We start from the raw sequence: 26,401 nt of genomic DNA, 5'->3' as shown, positions 1-26,401 counted from the left end.
TTGGGCCTGGGCCTGGCAGTTTTTGGCCACAAACTACTGTGTTCTCATCGTCTCCCAGGGTGTGAAAAGTAAGTCTCTGAGCCCCTGCACCCCTTCACTTCCAGCTGTGCTTGGTGTCTGGCAGCCTCTGAGAAGCCCGCCCCCTCACCTGCTCACCCTCAGACACACAGACTGTGGGAGAGGGGCTGTTTCCCACCCCTTTCCCCCCTGACTCGGTGTCAGCCAGCCCCTGGCTCTGGCTCCTCCACGGTCTTCTTTCTTCTTCATGTCTGATTTCCCTGTTCCTTCACACAGGCTTCATCTCACAGTGATTCACTGTGGGAAAGGAAGGCCTCCCCTCCTGTGTCTCTGCTTGGGTCACCACAGCTGCCTGTATTTGAGCTGGTACCCACTTTTCCTCATCCTTTGATTGTGTTGGTGGGAAAGGGTGGCCTTCTGCTGGAACTCTACTTTCTCCAGCATGGAGGTCTGCTGCAAGGGAGGAAAAAGACTGGGACCGCACCAGCTGGGAAGATGACGTCCTCTGCGGTGCCACAGCCCTTCCTTTGGAGCACTTGAGGAGGGAAAGGCAGGCCAGGTGATAGGCAGGTTCGGTTTATTGAAGGTGGTGCTGCGTGAGTGCTGCCTGCCACAGAATGAGTTTCACAGACAACGCTGGTCTCCCGTCTCCCTAAATGGACTCTGCCACCTAGTCCTGGAGGGTTCTCTCTCCCTCCTACTTAACTTCCCATAGACATAGACTTACTCCTTGAAAGCAGGACTGCCCCTTGAGTATCCCCTGACCCCCAGCCAGCCACCTCCCCCAAGAAGAGGCCTGTTGGAGGGAGAGAGAATAGCAGTAGGGGTCAGTTACAGACAATTTATTCACTCTGGTTGCCCAGGCCTCAACTAAGATTGGGGTTAGACACTGGGGGAGATTTTCTCTTGCTTATCTTCCTGGTTTGTAAGGTCTTTGTACCATTCTTTTTGGTCTGGGTAATGCTCTTCTCTCTCTTCCTGGGCGATGATGACTCCACAATATCTTCGCTGGAGGGCCCCTCTTTACCCCGTTCATAACTATCCTCACTCTCCAGCTCTTCCCGGCTTTCTGGGCTGGACTCTGAGGCCCTGACTAGTTCTCTTGGGCTTAGTGATCTACTCAAGTCTGGAGGGGAAGACTCTGACTTCACGGGGCTTTTCTTCTTAGTTAACTTGCCCTTCTTGGCCTTCTTCAACTTTGCCTTTTCATCCGCCATCTCATCCTCCTTGTCCTTCTCCTTCTCCTTTTTCTTCTTTATCTTCTTGATGGCCTTGCCCTCCTGACTCTTGTCTGTGGGGCTCTCAGAACGCCAGATGGTGATGGGCGCTGCTGAGTCAGGAGCCCCAGGGACTGACCTGATGTCTAGGTCAGTAGATGTGGCTTTGGGACACAACTGAGTTGGGATGGGAGGCGGGGTCTCTCCGTCCTCATCCTCCTCATTTAGGTCATCTGTCCTACACACATGGTGGATAGGATGGTGGATTACTGCCACAGAGACAGGCCTGTAGCTTTTGCACCTGGAGGGGAGGGACAGGAAGAGATGGAGCTGAGGCAGGGCACCCTGGAATCCTGTCCCCATCAGCCAGCTGGCACTCACCAGCTGTACCAGGTCCGCTCCATACACTTTTCCTCTGGGATGAGTTCAAAGCAAGGGGTATGGATGATGTTGTAGCAGGTTGAGCCCCCGTCTCTGGAGCAGGTCGGGCCTACATCTCGGGAGCTGCTACTATTTGTCTTCTCTGAGCAATCCTTCAGCCTGCCACACACCAGACTCTCAGCTTGGCTCCCATACCTCCATGACTCCCCAGGGGCCCAGAGGGACAGCCAGCTGCTTCTGGGCTTGGCCCAGGCTGCCAAGAGAGCTCCCCATTCATTGTTCTTGGAGCAGAGCAGGGTTTAAAAGCTGGGGCTAGGCTGGCAGCACCAGGCCAAAACTGCAGAGGGAACCCTGAAGGGAATGGGTCCCCCATAAAGGGGGCCCTCACCTAGATTCACAGTCGCAGTGGCTGACAGCGTGCATGTGCCGGTTGTGATGGCCACAGTCCGAGAAGGGGTGGATGATATGCCCAGCACACTGCCGGTGTTTCCAGCAACACCTGTCAGTCTCCTTGCATTCACCTGAGGGAAGAGGGATCTGGGTCATTTGGAGGCAGCCGAGCACACCTGTCTTCACACTTCATCAAATCCCTCTGCTACCCGGTTCCCCACAGCTGTTATCATCAGAGGTGATAACTCCAGTAAGCAGTCACTACAGGTCCCTGCACTACCCTGTGCCCTTAGCCACTATATAGAGTTGTCTTGGACCCAGGAAAACTGCCACGTATGAGATACAGAAGCCCTTCCAAGCTTGCTGCACTGTATCGCCTTGGCTACTTCCTCTCCTCTGTGGAGCTGCTACCCTGGGCCCTCTACTGACCACTGCCCTCGCCAACTGCTGGTAACCACCAGCCACCACACTCCACAGTGCCAGATAGGGAATGGCTATGGCCTTGTCTGGCAAACAAGCCCACAATTGCAGCCTCAGCTCTGCCATGTGCCCCGCACAGGCCCGGGTGCCCTCCCTCTGGTGCCCTCCACCTGAATGGCAGTGGGGCAACCTGGGTCGTGTGGTAGTTAGGCCTCTCCAGCGGCTCCTTACCCTGTGCCCTTCTGTCTGCTTCCCTCTCCACCTAGCTCCCTTCCTGCCCCACCCTGACACCTTTCTTAGCAGGTGAAGGTAAAAGGAGAGAACCAGGCCGGGCGTTGGTGGTGCACACCTTTATTCCTTTAATCCCAGCACTCGGGAGGCTGAGGCAGGCAGATCCCTGTTCGAGGCAGCCTGGTCTACAGAACGAGTTCCAGGACAGCCTCCAAAACAATACAGAGAAACCCAGAGCTGGCTCCTGCACGAGTGTGCCATGGTGTGACAGCCACACAATAAGTTTATAAAAATCACTTTAAGGCCAGGCGTTAGTGGCGCATACCTTTAATCCCAGCACTCGGGAGGCAGAGACAGGCAGATCTCTGTGAGTTCGAGGACAGCCTGGTCTACAGAGAGAGTTCCAGGACAGCCTCCAAAACAACACAGAGAAACCCTGTCTGGAAAAACCAAAAAAAAAAAAAAAAAAAAATCACTAAGAACTCTCCAGAGGCAGAGGCAGGCAGATCTCTTGGAGTTTGAGGACAGCCAGGGAGGGCTACACAGAGAAACCGGGGGGGTTGGGGGGTGGCTTTAACATCACATTCTCTCCTCCAAAGCCACCAAATGCTCAAGAACCTGCCTGGTCTATGAATTAGGCAAAGTGATACTATGTCCCTTTCCCAAATGCTGGGAAGGTTCCCACTTCTTACTGAGCTACATGGGTTTTTCATGGGGCTCCCAGTGCTTCCTCTCTGACCCTACTTAGTGTTCCAGGCAACCCCTGATTTTTCTCTGCTCCCATCTAAAAGGTTAAAAAAACCTCTCAACAGCCCTGCCTCCTACCCCGGTCTCAGAGGGACCCTACAGCAGGCTCCTGGGTATCAGGGACAGCCCTGCTGTAGGAGGAAGTGATGAGTTCCACATCCATGCCAGGAATGTTGTGGTTGGCTACCCCTCAAGGGGCCTTGGTGGTTATGACTTTATCCAGCCCCTGGGAGTGGTAGCACTGGGCAGGACATTGGACAGCAGAAGTTAACCCAGACAGAGCATGTGGAAACCCAAGTGTCCATAAAAATGCATGAGAGAGAAGACAGCAGTGTGGTCTGACTTTCTCCTGCAGTGCTTCCCTTTCACCCACAAGACTGAGGCTTCCAAGTTCCCCCAACACCCCTCACCCACTTTCTCTTGTGCCTTTTCTCCCCAGGGGAAGTAAGGGAGATGTGTACAGCAGGACCTTGGACTATCACCCCTGCTTTTTTTTTTTTTTTTTTTTTTGGCACTGTTAATTGAGGCAAAGGGCAGCATAGAGGCATCTGCCCTGAGCCTGGAGTCAGTCATGCCAAGGCTTGGCTCTGTCAATAAGACAACCTAAGACAGAGATAGCTATTGTGCAGGGTTAGAGGGACTCAATTCATGCTTGTGTACCATAAAATTCTACAAAGGAACGGGGTGATCAGGACTCAAGGAAGGGGCTCTCTGGCATTCTAGAAGACAGTATGGCTGGGTTCCCCACCATGTGGATCCTGGGGATCAAACTCAGGTTATCAAGTTATCAGCAAGCACCTTTACCCATTGAACCATTTCTCTGAACCCTGGGGCATCTGGGTAGTCACTTCTCTTCGAGATCCCTTCCCTCCCCGAGGTGTTAGCTTTCACAAATAAGGGGTAATGTAGCCCCTGGGGGCCATAGGTCCCCTGGACCCACCTTCAGAGGAGAAGGAAGACACGTCACTGCTGGACTCCACACTAGCCGCATGTCCCCTCTTCCAGCTGGGCAACCTGCTCATATCTGAGAGTACAAAATGGCAACAGTGACAGCAGCCACCTCCCCAAGACATTTATTCACTAAGCATTTCCTAAGAAACGGAGCATGTTGAGGCCCAGAGGCTGAGGGAGGTTAGGAAAGGGATGCAAAGAGCGACATAGCAGCAGTGTAATGAAATAGGGGAGGGAGCAGGCTGCAGAACATTGCCAACCTGCCAAGACTGGAGGGGTGAGGCAGGGAGGGCAGTGTCCGAGTGTGTGGAGCCTGGGCAGAGGGTGGCCCTCGGCAGAGCACCTTTGTTTCATCCTATAGAGCCCATAGCCTCATGCGTGCTAAGAAAGTGCTCTGCCACTAAACTATGGATTAGCTTTGTTAAAGGAATTGAATTAGAAAAGCACCCTCCTTAGAAAATGGAGTGTGGAGCCAGCCGTTGAGACACACTGTCTTCCCAGCATCTAGGAGGTAGAATCAAATGTTCAAGGTTATCTTCAGCTACATACTGAGTTTGAAGCTAATCTAGGCTATATGAAACCTTGTCTTAAAAACAAAAAACAAAAAAAAAAAAAACAAGAAAGGCCAGTGGTGGTGGCACTGTTTTGGAAAAAAACAAAAAACAAAAAAACAAGCCAGGTATAGTGGCATACACTTTTTTTTTTTTTTTTTTTTTGGTCTTTTGAGAAACAAGCTCTTATAGACCAGGCTGGTCTTGAACTCACAAAGATTCGCCTGCCTCTGCCTCCTGCCACCATCGCCCAGCGGCACACACCTTCTATCCCAGCATTTGAGAGTGAATTTAAGGCCAGGCTGGTCTGCATACCAAGTTCCAAGCCAGACAGGACTACATTGTGAGGCCCTGTCTCAAAAAAAAAAAAGAAAAAGAAATCATTAAATGATGAGCACTTGAGCCGGGCGTTGGTGGTGCACACCTTTAATCCCAGCACTCAGGAGGCAGAGGCAGGCAGATCTCTGTGAGTTCGAGACCAGCCTGGCCTACCAAGCGAGTTCCAGGACAGCCTCCAAAGCCACAGAGAAACCCTGTCTCAAAAAACCAAAAAAAAAAAAAAAAAAAAAAAATGATGAGCACTTTCTGAAGATTCCTACACCACTACTGTTCCCCTCTGCAGATAATATCACAGTCACTTCCTGTGGCTGCCTCTATAAACTCCAGCCTGGGGAAGAGGTAGCCCAGTGTCTGATTGCCCCAAGCCCCTGTAATGGATACACTGTCACCTCACTCTTTATTGTTTTTCTGAGGCCAGAAGGAGGCATAAGAACTAGAATTATGACACTGGAGAGATGGCTCAGAGGTTAAGAGCACTGACTGCTCTTCCAGAGGTCCTGAGTTCAATTCCCAGTAACCACATGGTGGCTCACAACCATCTGTAGTGAAATCTGGTGCCTTCTTCTGGCCTGTGGACATAGATGCAGACAAAATACTGTATATGTAATAAATCTTTTTTTTTTTTTTTTTTTTAGTTTTTTGAGACAGGGGGGTCTCTGTATTGTTTTGGAGGCTGTCCTGGAACTCACTCTGTAGACCAGGCTGGTCTCGAACTCACAGTGATCCGCCTGCCTCTGCCTCCCGAGTGCTGGGATTAAAGGCGTGCACCACCAACGCCCGGCTCCTCTCAGCTTTGACTAGCTTGTCTGTAACACAGTCTGCCATATGGCCCACCCCACCTGATGTTTGTCTCCAGTGTTGTCCTTCTCCTCCACTATTCTCCTTTTTTGTTTGTTTTGGTTTTGGTGTTTTTGTTTTTTGGGGGGGAGGTTGTTTTTTCTTTCTTTTTTTTTTGTTTTGTTTTGTTTTTTGAGACGGGGTTTCTCTGTATTGTTTTGGAGGCTGTCCTAGAACTTGCTCTGTAGACCAGGCTGGCCTCGAACTCACAGAGATCCTCGTGCCTCAAAGGCGTGCGCCACCAACCCCAGGCTGACATTGAAGTTTTAATTTGGAGTACATTCAATCTGTAGACTGATTTTGGTAAAATGCCATTTTCATAGTATCAGTTCTCCCAACCCATAAAAATGGGAGGTCTTGCTGGGCGTTGGTGGCGCACACCTTTAATCCCAGCACTCGGGAGGCAGAGGCAGGCGGATCTCTGTGAGTTCAAGACCAGCCTGGTCTACAAGAGCTAGTTCCAGGACAGCCTCCAAAGCCATAGAGAAACCCTGCCTCGAAAAACAGAAGAAAAAAAAATGGAGGTCTTTCATCTTTTATTGTCTTTATTTAATTTTTTAAAGTTTCAGCTGTTGAGGTCTTTCACTTCCTGGATCAAGCTTATTCCAAGGATTTCTTGTTATTTCAGTTCTTTGCGAATGAGGTTATTTCCTTGCTTTCCCCACATTATTTGTGAGTTTATGTGTGGGCATGCATGCCACATTGCGAGTGTGTAGGGCAGAAGACAGCCTGCAGGGTCAGCTCTCTCCTTCCACCACGTGGGTCCTGGGGATCAAACTCCAGCCATCAGGCCTGGTGGTCAGCAGCTTTACCTGCTGAGCATCTCACTGCTTGCTACTAATTTTTGTAATCTAATCTTGTAGCCAGCTACTTTGTTGAAAGTATCAGCTCTACTATAGTTTCCTAGTGGGATCCTTCTCATCTCTTATGTATAGGGTCATATCTCCAAATAATGACACATATTTATGTCCCTTTCATTTCCTTCTCGTCTTATTGCTCTAGCTAACACTTCAAACACTATTATGAAGAGTGGATGGCCAGGCAGTGGTGGCACACCCCTAGTCCCAGCACTCAGGAGACAGAGGCAGACAGATCTCTGAGTTTAAGGCCAGCCTGGTCTGCTGAACGAGTTCCAGTGTCATGCAGACAGACAGCTCCAAAAGAGTGGAGAAAATGAGTCACCTTTTTGTCTTATTCTTGGTCTCAGTGAAAACGCTTTGAAGTTCTTCTCTATTCAGTATAATCCTATCTGTAGGTTTGTTGGTATAGCCACTCCTCTCAGCTTTGTTTGTTTGTTTGTTTGTTTTTGTTTTTTTGGGTTTTTTTTTTTTTTTTTTTTTTTTGGTTTTTCGAGACAGGGTTTCCCTGTGGCTTTGGAGGCTGTCCTGGAACTAGCTCTGTAGACCAGGCTGGTCTCAAACTCACAGTGATCCGCCTGCCTCTGCCTCCCGAGTGCTGGGATTAAAGGCGTGCACCACCAACGCCCGGCTCCTCTCAGCTTTGACTAGCTTGTCTGTAACACAGTCCGCCGTATGGCCCACCCCACCTGATGTTTGTCTCCAGTGTTGTCCTTCTCCTCCACTATTCTCCTTTTTTTGTTTGTTTTGGTTTTGGTGTTTTGTTTTGTTTTTAAAGATTTTATTTATTTATTATGAATACAACATCCTGCCTCTATGTATGTCTGCAAGCCAAGAGAAGGCACCAGATCTCATCACAGATGGTTGTGAGCCACCATGTGGTTGCTGGGAACTCAGGACCTCTGGAAGAGCAGTCAGTGCTCTTAACCTCTGAGCCATCTCTCCAGCCCCCTGGTTTTGGTGTTTTTGTTTTTTGGGGGGAGGTTGTTTTTTCTTTCTTTTTTTTTTTTTTTTTTTTTTTTTGTTGTTGTTGTTTGTTTTTTGAGACGGGGTTTCTCTGTATTGTTTTGGAGGCTGTCCTAGAACTTGCTCTGTAGACCAGGCTGGCCTCGAACTCACAGAGATCTGCATGCCTCAAAGGCGTGCACCACCAACGCCCGGCCCTATCACCTCTGTTTGTTTGTTTGTTTGTAGTTTTTGAGGCAGAGTCTCACTGTGCAGGCTGGCTTGCTTGCTTCTGCCTCCTAAATGCTGGGATTAGAAGTTTGAGCCACAAAGCCAAGCTAAATCTGACTTAGGATGCAGCTATAACTTCCTGCCTGATCTCCCCACCTCCGGTCCTCACTACCTTTCTTCAGCCCTCCATACACACTTTGTAGACCAGGCTGACCTTGAACTCACAGAGACCCGCCTGTCTCTGCCTCCTGAGTTGAGTTTTGTAGAATACCAGCTGGCCCACAACACTTCTTTCTACCACATTCCTGCCTGCCTTGTACCGGGACATAGGCATGTGGCACCAGCCTGGCTTACATCCTTCCTCCTTCACCATGAAGCGAGGGTTTCTCTGTGTAACAGTTCTGGCTGTTCTAGAACACACTTTGTAGACCAGGCTGACTGAACTCACAGAGACCCTCCTGTCTCTGCCTCCCAAGTCCTAGGCCTAAAGGCTTGCGCTACTGACTCATTTTTCCATTTTTTCTCCCCTGCTGCTCTCTCTCAAGTGCTATCTGCTCAACTCAGTGGGAAAATGTTGTTGCCCAGAATGGCACACGTTTGTTGTCCTAGAGCTTGGTAGGCTGAGGCAGGAGGACTAGCAAGACCTTGTCTCAGACAAACACCAATGGTGTCCAAGTGGAATTAATTGTGTGTTTTATGTGCCTGCTGACCTGCTGCCATAGTTCTAGGACCTGTGATATTCCTGTATTTACTCTGTAGTTCTTAAGAATAATGACTATATATTTCATCTGCCTCTGTATTCAGAGAATCATGGAAATAGCTGTCATTGTTCAGTCTCCTATTGAAATAGGTAAATTCACTATTTGAGCCACAAAGAGGCACTAGAGAGTCTGTCCCTGGCTCAAATCTAGACAGTATGTTTTATCTTTTTTTTTTTAAGTTTTTTTTTTTGGTTTTGTTTTTTGTTTTTGTTTTTTTGTTTTTCGAGACAGGGTTTCTCTGTATTCTTTTGGAGGCTGTCGGTCCAGCCCGGCCTCGAACTCACAGAGATCCGCCTGCCTCTGCCTCCGGAGTGCTGGGATTAAAGGCGTGTGCCACCACCGCCCGGCTAAGTTTTTTTTTTTAAGATTATATGTACAACATTCTGCCTCCATGTATTCCTTCATGCCAGAAAATGGCACCAAATCTCATTATAGATGGTTGTGAGCCACCATATGGTTGCTGGGAATTGAACTCAGGTCCTCTGGAAGAGCAGCCAGTGCTCTTAACCTTTGAGCCATCTCTCCAGCCCATGTTTTATCTTTTTATACATTTATTTTTGAGACTGTTTCTCATAGTCACAGGCTGGCCTAGAAATTCCCGCATAGCTCAGGCTGGCCTTGAATTTATGGTAGTTTTCTGGCCTTATCATCCCAAGTACTAGAATTATCAACATGAGCCCCTCTGCTCACTCTATTTACTTAGTTATTTTGACTGGGGCTTTATTTTGGAAGAAGTAGGGGAAGTCTCTGGGACTCAGATCCAGGGTTTAGTACACACTAAGCAAGCATTCTTACCTATGAGCTATAACCCAAGTCCTCAGCTCTCCTGAGAATTTTTCTGGGTGAGATATTTCCCAGGATATACACTTTCACAGTGCTAGACCTTAAAGTGGGCTTGTAAACTGTGACTTTGAATCCAAATTGTATAGCAAGGGACTCAGACAGGCTAAGTAACCTGCCCAGGGTGAAGGGTAATAGATAGCAGAGGCAGAGTAAAGCCCTGTCTTCTTGGCTCCCTCGCCTGTGTGCTGCTTTTAGCCCTGTGTACTTTGTTGGCTAAGGAAACACATAAGCCAAGGGTCACCCTATGCCACAAGCTCCAGAGCCTCCTAAGTCTTCAAACTAGATTCAACTCCCTATCCAGTTGCCATCCCCTAAAACTCTTGCTTTTAATCTCCAACATTGCTAATTCCTCACTTCCGATTTTTCTTAATCCTGATCCACAGCCTCCCCTATTCAGTTTGAACCCTAAAGGCATTCCAGTAATGGCCTGTGCCTAGGTCAGGACCAGACCGCTGGTTTTCCTACCTGCAGTCACTATGAACAGACTTTGTCGGGGTTGAAGCCTGTTCATTTTCCACTAATACTCTTAGTGGATGCTGACAACATCAGCTGTTTGGGAGGGAAAGTAGGAAGGATCCAAGAGGAGCGGGATTTAGAAAGGCAGCTTGCCCCTTTGTCTACAGGGGATGCAGGGGGCAGTGACCCAGGCAGCACTCCAGAGTTCCTGCAGCAGAATAAGGGTGGGTAATAGCTTGAAAGGAGGAGAAAAGATGAGGTCTCTTCCTTGGGACAGGTAGCAGGGGCCTAACTCAAACTCCTTGGTGATGCTCATTTGTGGAGGATCTTCCTTGTCATGCGAAGCCCCTCCCCTCCCTTTGAGGCCCAGAGGATAGGCACCAGAGTGGCCAAAAGGAGACGGTGTGAAGAGAGAAGAAACAGGGAGATGAAGGAAGAGGAGGATCCAAGAGAAGGCCAGTGAGTGAGTCTTCTCCTGGGAAATGTCTCCCGGGCTCCGGCTCTATCTTGGAGGTGATTATGATGTCACTCGTGGAATCCTCACTCTTTCCCGCCCTCAAGGTCAATGGAAGCGATCACCCAGCCCCAGCACCCGGGGGAGCAAAGGGCCAGGAGGGCTCTAGCCGAAGCCTTCGCGCCTCTGAAGCAGCGAGCTAGGCCAGCGGCTGCAGCCAAAAGATCAATAGTTATGCCTTGGCTGGGAAGCGATTGCTCCAGGCCAAGTAAGGCAATCTTCCAGAGCCCCGCCCAATCACGCCCCCAGCTTTCTGCCCCGCCCCTTTACCGGTGCTCTTGCTCTCCTTCCAAATGTCAGTTTTGCAGCCAGGCTTTTCCTCAGTCCATCTTTTAATCGTTACTGTCGTCCTGACCCACATCGCTGTCAGCCAGTTCTTCTACAGGACTCTACCTCGCGGAGATCAACGTTGAACCTCAGCTTGGTGGAACCGTCGGCCCTGCTTTGAGTTCCAGTCCAGCCCCTAGCTCCACCTCATGCTTGCCCAACCACCAGACCGCCTCCCCCTTCCCCGTCTTCCAGCCCGGGTATAAGCGTCAGTCGTGTTCTTCATCCGGGATCTCCAGCTCCTTCCAGGTCCCTTCGTCACACCCTTAACGCCAGTACTTGCTTTTGTCCTTACCTTACGGACCCAGAACTCAGTCGCATGCCTAGAGCTCCTCGCTGGTCCCTGCTATTAGAAAAACCCGACCGAAACTCCGCTCCAGCAGGTACTGGCCCCGCCCCTTCCCATCTCAAGCGCCTTTGCACTTTGGGACCCGCCCCGCCTTCTGAGGCCGGGGCATCCATTAGGTCTGCCACTGACATTTCTGGGAGCAGTCTTCTTGAAAGTGGCATACGGGCGTCCTGACTTTGGTCTCCTTGATGACATGCTGGCTCTCCTCCACTGTGTATGGTACCTTCCCACACTTCCAGACCTCTAGATCCATCCACCCCAGCTCCACCCTTTAGGTTTCCTCCCAGGCCCATAGGCCTCTTGGTCCTTGGCCCCATTCAGCTCATTATCCTGCCCAGACAGTAAGTTGGCCTACAATTCATGGCAACTTCGTCCCAGTACCCACCCTTTACATCCTCAAACACAACACGCACACTTGTATACCATGCACAATGATGCCCGAAGTCTACACACAATACCCAGACCTAATTTAACGATATGTGCGCCCACCCCCACATGCAGATCACAGAACTCCACACTCAGGCTCATGGGAGCACTGCAGTACCGAGGTGGCTTCTCCAGTGCACACTGAATTAACCAGCTCTGTAAAAGGAACCCAGAGCTGTGTGACAGAGATAGAAATAGACACAAGACAGTGAAAGATCCAGGCGGTGGTGGCGCATGCCTTTAATCCCAGCACTCTGGATGCAGAGGCAGGCGGATGGATCTCTGTGAGTTCGAGACCAGCCTGGTCTACAGAGCGAGTTCAGGGACAGCCTCCAAAGCCACAGAGAAACCCTGTCTCGAAAAACCAAAAAAAGACAGTGAAAGAATGAGAGCTGCTTCGCAGATATTCCACACCACATCTCTCAGTTTACCTCCAAGTACTTTCCAAAACCAGGATATGTGTGCCTCAAAAAACAGAGTGCACGCCGGGCGGTGGTGGCACACGCCTTTAATCCCAGCACTCAGGAGGCAGAGGCAGGCGGATCTCTGTGAGTTCGAGGCCGGGCTGGACCGATAGCCTCCAAAACAATACAGCGAAACCCTGTCTCGTAAAAACAAAAAAACAAAACAAAAAAAAAAAGTGCAGGCTGGGCACGATGGTGCTAGCCTTTCTTTAAATGTGTACTGGTGTTTCGCTTGCATATTTAGTCCTGGAGTTACATGCAATTGTAAGCTGCCATGTGGGTGCTGGGAATTGAGCTGGGGTCTTCTGAAAGAGCAGCCATTGCTCTTAACCACTGAGTCATCTCTATCCCTGGTGCCCACCTTTAATCCAAACACTCATAGGCAGATTTAAGTTTGAGGCTAGCCTAGTCTTCACAGTGAATTCTAGGACAGCAAGTGTTATCTAAGGAGACCCTAACCAAAAAATAAATAATAAATAAATAAATAAATAAATAGTTAGGGACAAGGCCAAGTGTGATGGCGTGTGCCTCGAACTGGAGGCAGAGGCAGGAGGATCTCTGAGGTCCAGGTTACCTGGGGCTCACCATAAAACCCTATCTCAAAAATAAATATAAACCCCCAGTGCCCAGTGCTAGGGTTACATTACCTCTGTAGAAGTTGCTGACCAAAGAGGCCCAAGAAGCCTTAAGACAATAAGGGCTAGTTCGAGACCGGGCTGGACCAACAGCCTCTAAAACAATATAGAGAGACCCAGTCTCCTAAAAACAGACAAAAAAACAAAAAACAAAAACTCACTGGTTCATCAAGTTGGACTTAGATGATACATAGCCTTACTTTAGTCTGTCATCAATTCCCTATCTGGGACAAACAGGTTTGTTCATGTCTCTCTAGGGACACTATCACACAGTAATCAGATACATATTAATTTAGAGGTCATGCTAGCCTACAAGAGACCCTGCCTCAAAGAGAGAGGGAGAGGGAGACAGAGAGGAAGAAAGAAAAACAGCAGGGAATAAAAAATGTAGTTAATCAGATTTTAACCCAATGAGGATCTAGAGGATACAGTCAGTCCTCCAAACCTGGTCTCTGAGGTGTCAGCCAGTGTGAACCCTGTCTTAGGGGCAGAAATAGGCAGAATCCCCACAGGGGCTCCAGTCCCTAAAGTACTACATGTCCCTACCCATTCTACATCTATTATCCTCTCTAAAGGACTCCAGTCCAGAAAATGCTAATAAACAGATTTTAATGCATAAGGCACAGAATAAGGCTGGAATTATTAAGCATCATCATAATAAAGGGCCAGCAGGCTAAGCAAAAGCAGCACGAACACTGATTCCCTCCCTAAGCACCCTGGAGAGCCCCAGCACCAGAGGAGTAGGGTCATCCAGTCTTTGGCATGGTGCCAGGGGCAGGAAGTGACTAGCATGGTCCCAGTTACCCCTGGGGGCACTTCCTTTAAGGGGCAGCTCTTTGGTCTGAAAAAAGTCAGTGCAAACATCCAGGGGTTGAATTCTGAAGCAGCTGGGGTGGCACAGCACCCCAGGAATGGGCAGTTTCTGGATAATCCTCACTCATCAGGGACAACATGTGGTCTTTTTCTTGTTGGCAGTTAGGTAGAGGTTTTTGTCATCACTGTTGATGCCTAAAAAAGGGCGGGAAATATATGAAGCAGGGTTGGAGGGTTCCTTTGCTCTCCCCTTGCTCTCTGCCACCTTCAATGAGGTAAGCACTTACGAACAACATCTCCAATGCGCCGAGCCCCCGACTTCTCAAGCTCAGCCAGGACGTTGGCCTCAAAGGTCAATGCTGCCACACGAAAGAAGAATTCCCGGACATTCTCACCTGACATGGGGAGCAGAAATGGGTGCTCAGGGGGGACAGTATGCCCAGAACACTGGGCCCAGCCACAGCACATAGCAGAAGGCTGGCCCCCACTCACCAGTGAGGGAGGACACTGCCCAGTACTCAGCCTGAATCTCTTGGGCCACCTTGAGGGCATCCTTCTCCATTAGGGAATACTGAGCAGGAGTCTGTGAGAAATCACTGTCAGACTGGGGACGGGTCCCCTCACCAAGTTGGAAAGTTCCCCCACTGGCACACTCACACTCAGGTCCTTCTTGGAACCCACAAGGAAGAGAAGCACGTTGGATGGGTCATTTTCCTTGAGTGCATCAGTGAGCCACTGCCTGCCACAAATAGCAGACAGCAGTGAGGAATGACTGAACCTGACAGACCCCGTCCGCCATCTTTCCCATGTTGGTTACTGGCTCTGATTTTTTTTGCGCCCCCCCTCTTACTCCAAGGACTGGTCCCAGTTTCCCAGCTATGCATTGCCCACACATGCTCTTCCACTCAGCTCCGGACACAGTCCTTATACACACCCTCCTTTTCTGATCACCTTGTCTAATCCCTCCCTGGACTTCCCACTGTGCTCTGGGCACCCTTACATACTTGGTATGTTCCAGGGATGCCACATCATTCAGGTTGAAGACAATGATGATGGCTGAAAGAGTGACAGAAACAGCTGCATGCTGACTGACTCACAGATGCCTCTGCCTCATCCTCCCTACCCCCTGCCTCTACTCAGAAGCTAGGTGTGCTCTCTTAGGCTGCTTGCATGACAGGGCTGAGTCCATACCTTGAGCTCCTCGGTAGTAGGTGGAAGCAATGCATTTGAACCTCTCCTGCCCAGCAGTGTCCCAACTGGAAGAAAGGAGAGCAGAACCCAGGTAATAGGCTGTGCAGAATAGGCTGACAAGCCTCGCTGGGAGCGGTGGAAGAGACACTCACAGTTGGAGACTGAAGGGGACACCCAACACTTCAAATCGTTCCATCTCAAAATCCACTCCAATGGTGGCCTTGTAATTTTTATCGAAGGTGTCTTTGCAGAACCTGAGGAGGCATCAAGTAGCCTATAGCACAGCCCACTTTGTGAAGGCAGATCCTACTGTGTCCTCGCCCAGCCAAGCTCCAGCACCCTGTTACCTATTAATGAGACAGGTCTTCCCCACAGACAGGTCCCCCACAACGATGACCTTGGATATCTTAAATCTGCTGGACAGTAAATGGACATAGGAAGTGAACATCAACTTTTCACTTTAGGGGGTTCTAACACAGTTACTGCTTTTTAGTGGCACCTAAGCAGAAAGTTACGTTACCATCGACAGTCAGCCTCCCTGGAAGTCTGGAAGGCCCTGCACACATGTGCTGGGGGGCAGTGTTCAACATCAGAGACTTTCACGCCTCTCTCTCTTTCTCTGGGTGTGCGTCTGTGTGTATTGGGGCCTCGGAGGGGTTGGGGTTGGAGGGATCATGATGGTCCAGGGCTTTACACACCCCCAGCCTAGAGGCTCTATGGATAGTGTATGACTTCTCATATTGGATGCCTTCTCCATAGTCTCGGAACAACCCAGTTGGGAGGTAAGAGGAGAGGAGAACGTCAGAGCTGAGGCATAACCGTGTAACCTCAAAGGGGTCATTTGAATGCCTTCAAAGATACTAAAGTTTGTTTTGCTTTTTTAAGTTAGGAGGTCCCTAACTCACCCCACGGTGCCTGTCCGGTGCTCCTGGCAGGCGCAAGTGACGCGGGGGTGGAAGTCTTTGCGCACGTGCAAAGCGGCCTCCTTCTTCAGGCACTGAGAGGGACATTGTGAGAATGGGGCTTTTATCCCGCGGCCAAGCAGCCAGGGCTGGGGGGTGGGGTGGGAAGCGGACCACCCAGGAACAGCCGGCCTTTCTGGGCAACAGGGCTGGGCCCAATCCAACGGCTCCTTTGCCACCTCTCCCCGCCCACACTCCGCTACAGCCAGAGGCCCGACGTGGCCCTACTGCCTACCTGGGGCAGCTCCGCCAGGACGCGGTCCCTCCTCACGGGCGCCAGGATGTTCATCTTGTCTGCGGCCTTGCGGGGCTCCCCGGGAAGGTGCGGTGGCCTGATCCGCCCCGGCGGTCCGGGCCCGTGGGGACCCGACGATCACCCGCGGTCGCGGAGTACCGACAATCACCCGGGGCCACGGGGAGCCTGCGGGAGCCCTCGGCCTCGGAGACGCTACGACCACCGCGGGCCAAGGGGATGAGGCGATCACCCCGGGTCTGGGAGAGCCCACAATCACCCGAGCCCGGGGCGTTCCGAAGACCACTCGGGGGCGGGGAGACCCCCCGGGCGCTAGCTGTGGGCGGGGAGTCGCGTCCCGGGGAGCCCGGGCCCGCGCGGACCCTACAATGACACGGGGTCTGATAGCTCCTACGATAACGCGGGGCCGCGGAGACCCGACGACAACTCGGGGCTGGGATGGCCCTACCATAACAGAGCGGCCTGGGGGCGCGGGGCCGCCCCGCCACACCGGGTCAGTGCGCGCAGGGGCGGCGCTGCCGACGCCGGCCAACGGTGAGAGGAGGGGGCGAGGGCCCTGGACCCGCGGCGAGGCCTGCCGTCCCACTCCGCTCCCACTCCGTGAACTCTGTAACACGATCCCCGGAAATTCCTGGAGAAGGGCCGCCCCCTGCCCCGCACCCCGCCGCTCCGGGGCTGGCAGCCGCCCTAGTCGCGGCCCTCGCCAACCCCTTCCTCTCCTCTCCTTCCCGCTGTCCCGGCTCTAGCTTGCGGACCAGATTCTTTCACCCCACACCAAGACTCCCTCCACCCAGGCTGCAGCCTTCCAGACTGGGATCCCCTTCATCTCGCGGCTGCCTCTTCCTTGGGACCCCTTACCCAACGGAACTGGTGATGGGGAACCGGTGACTGTAGCGCAGCATCTGGCAAGAGCCAGAGAGGCCGAGGGGAAAAGGGGGAGAGAAGGGGCCCAAGGGGAGGCGGCGCTTCCCTCCACGACTCCAGGCCTAGAACATGACTCACAGGGTCTGCCCCTGCTTGCCCTTCTGCCCTGAGAGGTGGGACGAAGCGCCTAAAGGGGATGCCAAGATCTCAACGAAGTGTCCCCCAAGGACCAGACATGTCAGGATGAAAAAGCGTTAGGTAGACTGTGGAATTTCGTCTTTTAGCGTAGTCACATTCTGGGACTCTAGGACTCCGTTCTAATACGGGTGTTTACCTTTTTCTCCACTTCCCCGATTAGAACAGTCAAAACCAGAACAACTTTTACTTACTTGTGCGCTCGGACACACACGAAGGAGAAATTGTTATGCCTGGAGCTAAATTTGAAAAAGCGAAGATGAATGGAACACAGTCCTAGAAAGAGACGATTAGTTCAGAGTTGAAGACTATGAAATTATTCACAGGAAAAAGTAGGTTATCAGCCGGGCACTGGTGGCGCATGCCTTTAATCCCAGCACTCAGGGAGGCATAGGCAGGCGGATCTCTGTGAGTTCGAGGCCAGCCTGGTACACAGAGTGAGTTCCAGGATAGGCTCCAAAACAATACAGAGAAACCCTGTCTCGAAAAACAAAGAAAAAGACTAGGTTGTCCTAGAGCGAGCAGTGCTTCTCAACCTGTGGGTCGTGATTCCTCTGGGCTGCCTAAGACCATCGGAAAACACAAATATTTACATTAATCAATTATGAAGTAATGTCGAAAATAATTTAATGGTTGGGGTCACCACCACATGTGCAATAAAGGGTCATAACGTTGAGAAGGTTGAGAATCACTGTCCTAGAGAAATCATGTTTCAGCTGTGGCTAGAGCTACTGAAGTAGTGCTGAAGTCTAGCCAGGTGGCTCACACCTGTGATTCCAGCGCTCATGAGACTGGGCTACAGAGTGAGATTTTTGTCAAAAAAAAAAAAAAAAAAAAAAAGCTGGGTGTTGGTGGCACACGCCTTTAATCCCAGCACTCAGGGAGGTATAGGCAGGCGGATCTCTGTGAGTTCGAGGCCAGCCTGGTCTACAGAGCGAGTTCCAGGACAGCCTCCAAAACAATACAGAGAAACCCTGTCTCAAAAAAACAAAATAAATAAATAAAATAAAGTTGGGTGTGGTGGCCTTCGAGCACTTGGTGAGTTTGAAGTCAGCCTGATTTATTAACGAAGTTCCAGGCAATCCAGAGCCCAGCACTGGGAGGCAGAGGCAGGCAGTTCCAGGCCATCCCCCTGCTTATTAAAAAAAAAAAAAGTTCTGGAGAAACAGTTCAGGATTAAGAACTGCTCTTGCAAAGGACAGGGGTTCTGTTCCCAGCACTTACATGGCAGCTCACAACCCCACCAGTAACTCCAGTTCCAAGGGATTGTACACTCTCTGCTGGTCTCTTGACACTAGGCACAGGTGTGCACAGACATGTACATACAAGGAAAAGCCACACATAAAATAAAATTGCTTTAAATATAAGGGGCTGTACATTGATTCAACAGTTAATAGTGCATGCTTTTCTTTGTTGTGTTTTGTTTTTGTTTTTTTCTTTTTTTGGTTTTTCAAGATAGTTTCTCTGCATTGTTTTGGAGGCTGTCCTGGAACTCGCTCTGTAGACCAGGCTGGCCTCGAACTCACAGAGATCCGCCTGCCTCTGCCTCCGGAGTGCTGGGATTAAAGGCGTGCGCCACCAACACCCCACTGTGTTTTGTTTTTTTGAGACAGGGTTTCTCTCTGTAGACCAGGCTGGCCTCAAACTCAGATCTGTCTGCCTCTGTCTTTGAGTGCTGGGATTAATGGCTTCCCCCATCACTGCCCAGGTGTACATACTGACTCACATATAGTGGCTCACAACCACTAAAAACCCCAGCTCTAGGAACATCTGAAACCTGGCTCCTACACACCTACACACAGGCACACACATGCAGACAGACAGACAGACAGAAACACGTAACTAGAATAAATCTAGGGGCCAGGTGGTAGTGGCACATGCTTTTAATCCCATCACTCGGGAGGCAGAGGCAGGTGGATTTCTGTGAGTTTGAGGCCAACCTGATCTACAGAGCAAGTTCCAAGACAGGCTCTAAGGCTACACAGAAAAATCCTGTCTTGACCCCCTCCCCCACAAAAATAATTTGTTGTATATACAGTGTTCTGTCTGCATGCTCACCTGAAGATAGTATCAGATCTCATTATAAATCATATGGTTGCTGGGAATTGAATTTAGGACCTCTGGAAGAGCAGTCAGTGCTGTCAACATCTGAGCCATCTCTCCAGGCACACCACCTTTTCTTTTTTGAGATAGTGTCTCACTACATATAACTGGCTGGCTTGCAAAGTGCTATGCAGACCAGGCTGACCTTGAACTCATAGAGCTGTGCCTGCCTCTACCTCCTGGTGTTGGGATTACAGGTGTGTGCTACCATATCAAGCTACAGAATTTAAATATTAAATTCTTTTTTTTTCTTTTTTTGAGACAGGATCTCTCTATGTAGTTCTGACTGTCCTATAACTTGGTATGCAGTCTAGGTCACGCTTAAACTAAAGGCATGTATAGTCCACATTAAGCTTAAAAATTCTTTGGGCGGTGGTTGCACACACCTTTAATCCCAGCACTCTGGAGGCAGAGGCAGGCGGATCTCTGTGAGTTGGAGACCAGACTGGTCTACAGAGTAAGTTCCAGGACAGTCTCCTAAACAATACAGAGAAACTCTGTTTCAAACCCCCCCCAAAAGAATTTTTTTTCCGTGAAAAGGTTTCTCTGTGTCTTTGGAGCCTGTCCTGGAACTCACTCTGTAGACCAGGCTGGCCTTGAACTCACAGAGATCCGCCTGCCTCTGCCTCCGGCGTGCTGGGATTAAAGGCGTGTGCAACCACCGTCCAGGTTTTTTTTTGGGGGGATGGTGGTGGTAAATTCTTTCTAATACTATATGTGTGTGGGAGGGTGTGGCCACACAGTTACGGTTGTTGGGAGTCAAATTCAGGTTTTCTGAAAGAGAAGTACATAACTTTTTTTTAAAGATTTATTTATTACATATGCACCAGATTGAATTGTAGATGGTTGTCAGCCACCATGTGGTTGCTGGGAATTGAACTCAAGACCTCTGGAAGAGCAGTCAGTGCTCTTAACCTCTGAGCCATCTCTCTAGCCCCATAACTTTTTTTTTTTTTTGGCTTCATGAGACAGGGTTTCTCTGTGTAATAGCCCAAGCTGTTCTCGAATTAGGCTGGCCTCAAATTCACTGTGATCCCATTTGCCTCTGCCTCCCAAATGCTGGGATTAAAGGCGTGCGCCACCACCGCCGGGCAAAGTCCACGATCTTAAATTTCTCCAATCCCTCAAATTGTGTTCTTTCCAGTTGTTAGTGTTACTGGACTCTAACACTGCAAACCTCTTTCCCAAGGCTGGAAATTGCTCAAGAAATGAAGTGGCAGGGGCCAGACTGAACCGGTAGGTGCTATAACCACCCGCAGACATAGATCTTTTATAAACTGCAACGCCCCAGAAAAACCTTGTCTCCGGAAAACAAAAAAACAAAAAACTACAACTCCCAAGAAGTCTTAAGGTTTCCGAAATTACGGGTGGATCTAGCGCTCTAGGAAATTAAATGGAACTACAATTCCCAGGAAGGCCTCTACTACTGTTCACCCAATCAGCGTTATGCATAAATTATCGCGAGGCTTTGATGAGACTTCATCCTATAAGCTCATGGGAACGAGGATAGGAAATCCTTTTCGCCAAGATGGCGCCGAAAGCGAAGAAGGAAGGTGTGTTGCGGCATGGGCTTGTGGCGGGTTGGCCTGGGATATTCGCAGAGCGGACTCGGGGGGGGGAGATGGCCGCTGGGCTAAGCCATGGGGGATTGCTCTGGAGCCACTCTCGCGGTTAGGCCTACATGGCTGCTTATGAGGATCGCGTGGGCCAAGCCGCATGGCCTGGTTCCAGTGAAGGGAGTTGGAGAGGCAACCCGGTCGGCATCACTCGCCACCGATGGCCGAGCAGATGGCTTTGGGGAGCTCCTTAACATCCGCAGGGTGGCTCTCCGTGTCTCCAAACCTATATGGAAGGTTTCCTTTTCTACGGGGTTACACGCATCAACTTGATGTTAGTCCGGGTTAATTATCTTCGACTGCAGTATCGTGCATATGATGGAAAAAATTTAAGTTTCCTGAGACCTATGATGTCTTCAAAGGAACCACTGATGCGCGTGTCGACAGGGCCGCTGGGAGGGATAACTTGTGAATGCTGCGTTGTAGTTATATTTCCTTCTCTCTCAGCTCCTGCCCCTCCCAAAGCCGAAGCCAAAGCGAAGGCCTTGAAAGCCAAGAAGGCAGTGCTGAAAGGCGTCCACAGCCACAAAAAGAAGAAGATCCGCACGTCACCCACCTTCCGACGGCCCAAGACCCTGCGGCTCCGGAGACAGCCTAAATACCCTCGAAAGAGCGCGCCCAGGAGAAACAAGTCAGTACTGACCCCGTACCACTAGTATGTTGTAAGGCATTAGGGTTGCTAATTTACTGCCCACCCAATAGCTTGCCTCATAAAACATAATTGTCCAGTGTGCTTCTTTTTGGAAGCCTGAGATCTTTGTGTGTTATTGACGAACTTGATCAGTATGAAGGTCTGCTTCCAAATGTCCAGGCACTCTTTGCCAGAAGGAACATGTGAACGGGAGTGGATTGATTAATTCATGTCCATTGGGCAGTGATGCACTCTATCAAATAGCAAATGGAAAGTATTTGTTTTTATTTTTTGGTTTTTCGAGACAGGGTTTCTCTGTTTTGGAGGCTGTCCTGGAACTCGCTCTGTAGACCAGGCTGGCCTTGAACTCACAGAGATCCGCCTGCCTCTGCTTCCTGAGTGCTGGGATTAAAGGCGTGCGCCACCAATGCCCGGCCCAAATGGAAAGTATTTGAATGAGTAAAGTTTGACTTGGAAAAGTTGTCTTCTGTCCAAGTCATCATAAAGTTTATACTAGCCACTGGCTCTTTGGCTGGGAATGTCGTTTATTCTGTAAACCTCTGGGTTGTCTGCACTACATAACCCTGTGTAATGGTGAATGCTAGGAGGTTGAGTCAGGGGGATCTCACTGGTGTTCGGCGACTCAGCCTGGAATGTATGGGATCAGCTGTGTCTGTGAACTTGGTGGCTCTTGGATTTGAGGACATCTTGTCTACGTTGTAGGGCCCTGTCTGAAAAAAAAATGGCCAGTAGAGTATAGCCGACCTTTAACTCCAAGGGCAGGTTTGTCTCTGCTCTTTTTTTTTTTTTTTTTTGCTGTTTTGTTTTGGGATCTGGCCATATAGTAAAGTGCTATCATGTTGATAACGTGGGTGAATGTGTATGAATTAAGCATGATTCTGTAGTTACTCCAAAGGGTGAGGGCCCTTCAAGAGGAAAGAACATACAGGTTTTACCTCTAAATGGGGAGCTTGGACCCCCTAGGGTTCAGGTGCATGTGATGACACTGTTTAGCGACCAAAGTCTGATACAGATGATTGCTGTTTTACTGTCTGATGCACCTCCACTTTCCTAGACTGGGGTCCAAAAGTACAGCCCCTCTCGTATACAGTGCCCAGAGCAGTCTACTCCATTTTGTTTTTCACATCCCTGCTAGGCTTGACCACTATGCCATCATCAAATTCCCCCTGACCACTGAGTCAGCCATGAAGAAGATAGAAGACAACAACACGCTTGTGTTCATTGTGGACGTCAAGGCCAACAAGCACCAGATCAAACAGGCTGTGAAGAAGCTCTATGACATTGATGTTGCCAAAGTCAACACCCTTATAAGGTGAGTGGGGCCAGGCAGAAAGATTCTGTGGATTTATTTAACTGTCACCTTGTTTCATGGTGGCTATCAGGCCCCTCTGTGCAAATGATGGAAAACTCAATGTTTGGAAAAAGGATGACACCAACAAAGGAACCACTGATGCAGCAGAGGGAGGACAGGGAGGGGGGTGTGGAGGGCTTGGGGCTGTAAGAGCATCCAACTGAGACTGTCTTCTTCACTTAGGCCTGACGGAGAGAAGAAGGCATATGTTCGCTTGGCTCCTGATTATGATGCTCTGGATGTTGCCAACAAAGTAAGCATCCTGTCCAACTCTGTAGGTGGTGTCTCTACACCCAGTACTCCTAGCAGCCCCCTAGCAGGGCTTCTTTGGCTTTAGAGGATCCCTCTGCCTCCTGAGTGCTGGGATTAAAGATGGGCCACACCCGCCCATCCCCTCAGTCAACTCTTGTAGATGGTGTGTCTGCACCCAGTGTGCCTGAACAAGGCAAGCCCTGCCTTCCCGATTGCCACCCTATCTCACTTAACCTTTCCGTTTCACAAACACAGCTCCTTTTATTGTTTGTTTTGCAGATTGGGATCATCTAAACTGTGTCCAGCTGGCTAATTCCAAATATACTTTTTCACCATAAATAACTCTGCTTGTCTTTTTGTTACTTTCTGGTTGGGCTGGGGACATGACCATAATGAGGTACACTAAACTGGGTGGTGGGGGTGGTCTCCTAGCTTTGAACAAAAACAGTCAGGGTTTCTCTGTGTAATACCTTTGTAGGCCAGGTTTTCCTCCAACTCAAGGCAGATTCACCTCTGCCTCCCAGAGATTAAAGGCGTGTGCCACCACTGCCCAGCTCTGAAAAAGACTCTTGGTTTTGTGAGGCAGGGTTTCTATTGTTTTGGAGGCTGTCCTGGAACTAGCTCGGTAGACCAGGCTGGCCTTGAACTCGGAGATCTGCCTTCCCGAATGCTGGGATTAAAGGCGTGTGCCATCAACGCCCGTCCTCTAAAAGACTCTTAATCTACTTTCTCCATTGAAATATGCCCATGATGTCACTGTTTCAGCTCCCATGCTAGAGCTCAAATACCAAAGGTATTCATTACTTCAGACAAGTGTCCCGAAGCATGCCTCCATCAGAGGCTCAGAGCAGACTTTACAAGAGTTCCTTCCCTTATCCCTGTAAGAGGCTGGCTGTTGTGAAACCAATACCAGAGGGGTAATTTTAGAGTTGTCAGCATCCATTTCAGGGTGGTGTGGGTTGACTGGCTTTTGGACAGTGTCTTGTCCTCTCCCATCCTACCGGTTTTCCCGACCGGTTTGTCTGCTTCCCTCACCCCTTTCCCAAGAAGGACTTCACAGGAGAGCTTTCATTAGTGTTTTCAATAGTTTGAGTGCAGACTCAAGGTGCCAGGCCTGGTCCCAGGATACACCCAGGCCTGAAGCAGAGCCCTAGTTTGTTACAAAGCCGCTGGCTGTGCTGCTAGCCCTGCCACATGTCCTGGTTATCCTTTCTCACTCCGTCAAGAATTTGTCTTTGTGTTGGCGTCTGGGAGTACGTTCAGGGCAGAAATCAGAGCGGAGGAGTCGAGAAAAGTAGATGAGGATCATCATGTCCAGCATGAGCAAGATGACCAACAAAAATGTTCCCAGGGTCCTCTGGCCAGCATACTGCAGGAAGAACTTGGTGAGGTAGACCTGAGGGGCCAGGCGGAAGAAAAAGTACATGACCAAGTTGACATACTTGTTGACCCGGTAGAGGAGAAGATCCTGGGCGTTGCTTATCTTCATCATCATCCTTAGGGTGAGGAAGATGTTGCTGACTTCCACCAGTAGTGTTAAGACGCCACCACCAACAAAGCTTTTCCAAAAGATGCCAGAGAAGAAGGCACCCATGGCCTAGGGGACAAGTGACAGGACAAGGGCTGATTGAAGAACACCGAGGAAGGTGCCAAAGCAGAAAGCTAAGTTTTAAAATTTTTGTTCACGAGGATTAGACTTTGTACATTAGAATCTAGCTCTGCATGACATTCCTAGTCTGTTTACCTAGGTGAACCAAGGCACTCTGGTCCCATAGGGAGCAAAATCACTTGACAATCCTAGGCAACCTGCAAGTCGGACCCTGCTGGTGTTAGTAAGATGGCCTCCCTCCCTGGTTCAAAGGGTTGTCTCACCATGACATGATGAACAAGATATTCCCAAGAAGCTCGGGTCTGTTTACTAACCACGATGTCCATCGTGTCGTGGATGAAGTATCCTAGTGGAAGGGTAGAGAAGAACAGACTGAATACTTAACTGCCTTCCAACCTCTTACTCTCGGCCTCCTTGGGCATAACCTACCTGCAGAGAAGCAAACAAGCAAATAACCAGACAGTGACCACGCAGTCTCAATCTCCACCAGCATTTCAGGGGTTTGCCATAAACTGGAAAGAAGAAAAGGGACATTCTCGCGGTTGCAGCCTCCCGAAGGACCCTCGCCTCCCCCAACACTTGCCAGTCCCAGGGCACTCAGGGCGCCCACTATTGGCTGACTGGAGAGTGAGGAGGGGCTTGGCTGAAGCCCAGGTACCTCGGGTTTCCCACAGCCGTTCTTGGTTGGGTAGTTTTCCAAACAGGGAATCAGGTGAGATCCTTGGCGTCTGTTCACCCGTGAGTGATGGGAATAGCAACAGAGAGAACAGTCCGAGCACCCCGCGAAAGATCCCACGAACATCTCAATACCCCGGGTTGTTCACTCACCACAACAGTGCCCAGATCCCTGATACAATGGAGTGGGTGAAGGAGACGAGTAGGTTGTGCCAACGCCAGGTGCGCAGGGGGTCGGTGCGCACGTGAGCAGGCAGAGGCAGGCGACAGAGCGCGCGCCGGAGTGCCCGGAAGGTCAGTGTGGCGCCCAGGAGCAGCGGCCAGGCGGGGTGCAACAGTAGGTGCATGCTGGCCCTCCCTGCCGTCTGTCTGTCCGCCCTTTAGGCCGACTCCGGCAGTTCTGGGAACACTACTCAGTCTCCGGCCAGGGAGCCACGATCGCCTCTGCCGCGGGCCGCCAGACCCACAGTTTCGCGGAGCCCTCAAGGCCCCTTCGCTCCTCCCCGCGCTCCCGGCGAGGCCTCTGCCCGCCCCTGCCGCCCGCGCCCCCGCCCCGCCCCGCCGCCTGCCCCCGCCCCTCGGACGCCTCTGCCGCGCGGAGGGCGCGAGCCCCGTGTCCCCCGGGGCCCCGCCCGGATCCCGCCGACTCCGAGCGCGAAGGGGTGGCCCCCGCCATCGTCGCCGAGGCACCCCTCTCTGGCGCCTCCCGACAGCCGAACATACATCCTCACTTTCTCTACGGCCTCCGGCTCCCACGCCCTGGGCGGGTACCTCGAAAACGCTCCTCTCAACTCTTTTCAGGGCGGGAGCATCACACACCGGAGTCGGTTAAATCCTGGTCCTGGGGGATCGGGAGCGATGCCTCGGATCAAGGCTCCGCCCAGACTCGATTCCTCTCCAGGACCTAGACCGACGTGTTTCCCTGCCTCTCCCGCGCCCCGCACGAATGGTGCTTAGGAACTGTTGAGTCACCCA

General features: G+C 50.7%; 4 protein-coding genes and 3 non-coding genes across 12 annotated transcripts; 4 read left to right on the top strand and 3 right to left on the bottom strand.

Annotated features, from left to right (window-relative positions):
* Positions 1-845: 845 nt before the first annotated feature.
* Positions 846-11,498, bottom strand: Proca1 (protein interacting with cyclin A1). 3 transcript variants are annotated; one of them, XM_040749231.1, is made up of 5 exons: positions 10,960-11,498; positions 4,345-4,428; positions 2,005-2,137; positions 1,617-1,775; positions 846-1,536 (listed from the first exon to the last, which is right to left on the bottom strand). In XM_040749231.1, exons 1-5 carry the CDS (start codon positions 11,048-11,050, stop codon positions 885-887), a joined length of 1,119 nt encoding a protein of 372 aa, XP_040605165.1. In that variant the 5' UTR covers positions 11,051-11,498; the 3' UTR covers positions 846-884. The 3 variants fall into 3 exon arrangements, with proteins under 3 accessions (XP_040605165.1, XP_040605166.1, XP_040605167.1); XM_040749232.1 differs by lacking the exon at positions 10,960-11,498 and adding an exon at positions 10,185-10,864; XM_040749233.1 differs by lacking the exon at positions 10,960-11,498 and adding an exon at positions 9,672-10,167.
* Positions 11,499-13,482: 1,984 nt separating this feature from the next.
* Rab34 (RAB34, member RAS oncogene family) lies at positions 13,483-17,103 on the bottom strand. 2 transcript variants are annotated; one of them, XM_013118279.3, is made up of 11 exons: positions 16,968-17,103; positions 16,092-16,304; positions 15,800-15,891; positions 15,242-15,310; positions 15,047-15,148; positions 14,895-14,959; positions 14,708-14,759; positions 14,361-14,442; positions 14,196-14,286; positions 13,991-14,098; positions 13,483-13,898 (listed from the first exon to the last, which is right to left on the bottom strand). In XM_013118279.3, exons 2-11 carry the CDS (start codon positions 16,143-16,145, stop codon positions 13,831-13,833), a joined length of 783 nt encoding a protein of 260 aa, XP_012973733.1. In that variant the 5' UTR covers positions 16,146-16,304; positions 16,968-17,103; the 3' UTR covers positions 13,483-13,830. The 2 variants fall into 2 exon arrangements, with proteins under 2 accessions (XP_012973733.1, XP_012973734.1); XM_013118280.3 differs by having other exon boundaries at positions 15,242-15,307.
* Positions 17,104-20,672: 3,569 nt separating this feature from the next.
* On the top strand, positions 20,673-23,481 carry Rpl23a (ribosomal protein L23a). Its single transcript, XM_005077028.4, has 5 exons — positions 20,673-20,824; positions 21,335-21,518; positions 22,675-22,851; positions 23,074-23,143; positions 23,422-23,481. The coding sequence occupies exons 1-5, from the start codon at positions 20,800-20,802 to the stop codon at positions 23,434-23,436; spliced, it is 471 nt and encodes a 156-aa protein (XP_005077085.2). The 5' UTR covers positions 20,673-20,799; the 3' UTR covers positions 23,437-23,481.
* Positions 21,197-21,264, top strand: LOC121141635. Its single transcript, XR_005878602.1, has one exon. It is a non-coding gene; the product is annotated as a small nucleolar RNA SNORD42 (small nucleolar RNA).
* Positions 22,509-22,580, top strand: LOC121141651. Its single transcript, XR_005878615.1, has one exon. It is a non-coding gene; the product is annotated as a small nucleolar RNA Z17 (small nucleolar RNA).
* On the top strand, positions 22,930-22,995 carry LOC121141637. The gene has a single exon (XR_005878604.1). It is a non-coding gene; the product is annotated as a small nucleolar RNA SNORD42 (small nucleolar RNA).
* A 723-nt stretch (positions 23,482-24,204) lies between the features above and the next one.
* On the bottom strand, positions 24,205-26,348 carry Tlcd1 (TLC domain containing 1). Of its 3 annotated transcripts, none has more exons than XM_013118375.3 (4): positions 26,198-26,348; positions 25,181-25,263; positions 25,015-25,097; positions 24,205-24,739 (listed from the first exon to the last, which is right to left on the bottom strand). In XM_013118375.3, the coding sequence occupies exons 2-4, from the start codon at positions 25,242-25,244 to the stop codon at positions 24,356-24,358; spliced, it is 531 nt and encodes a 176-aa protein (XP_012973829.1). In that variant the 5' UTR covers positions 25,245-25,263; positions 26,198-26,348; the 3' UTR covers positions 24,205-24,355. The 3 variants fall into 3 exon arrangements, with proteins under 3 accessions (XP_012973829.1, XP_005077086.1, XP_012973830.1); XM_005077029.4 differs by lacking the exon at positions 26,198-26,348 and adding an exon at positions 25,580-25,945; XM_013118376.3 differs by lacking the exon at positions 26,198-26,348 and adding an exon at positions 25,410-25,572.
* Between the last annotated feature and the right edge of the window lie 53 nt (positions 26,349-26,401).

Source organism: Mesocricetus auratus, unplaced genomic scaffold (genome assembly GCF_017639785.1).
Source record: "Mesocricetus auratus isolate SY011 unplaced genomic scaffold, BCM_Maur_2.0 Super-Scaffold_100007, whole genome shotgun sequence".
In the NCBI taxonomy this organism is placed as follows: Eukaryota; Metazoa; Chordata; class Mammalia; order Rodentia; family Cricetidae; genus Mesocricetus; species Mesocricetus auratus.
This window is presented reverse-complemented; position numbering and strand designations above follow the sequence as displayed.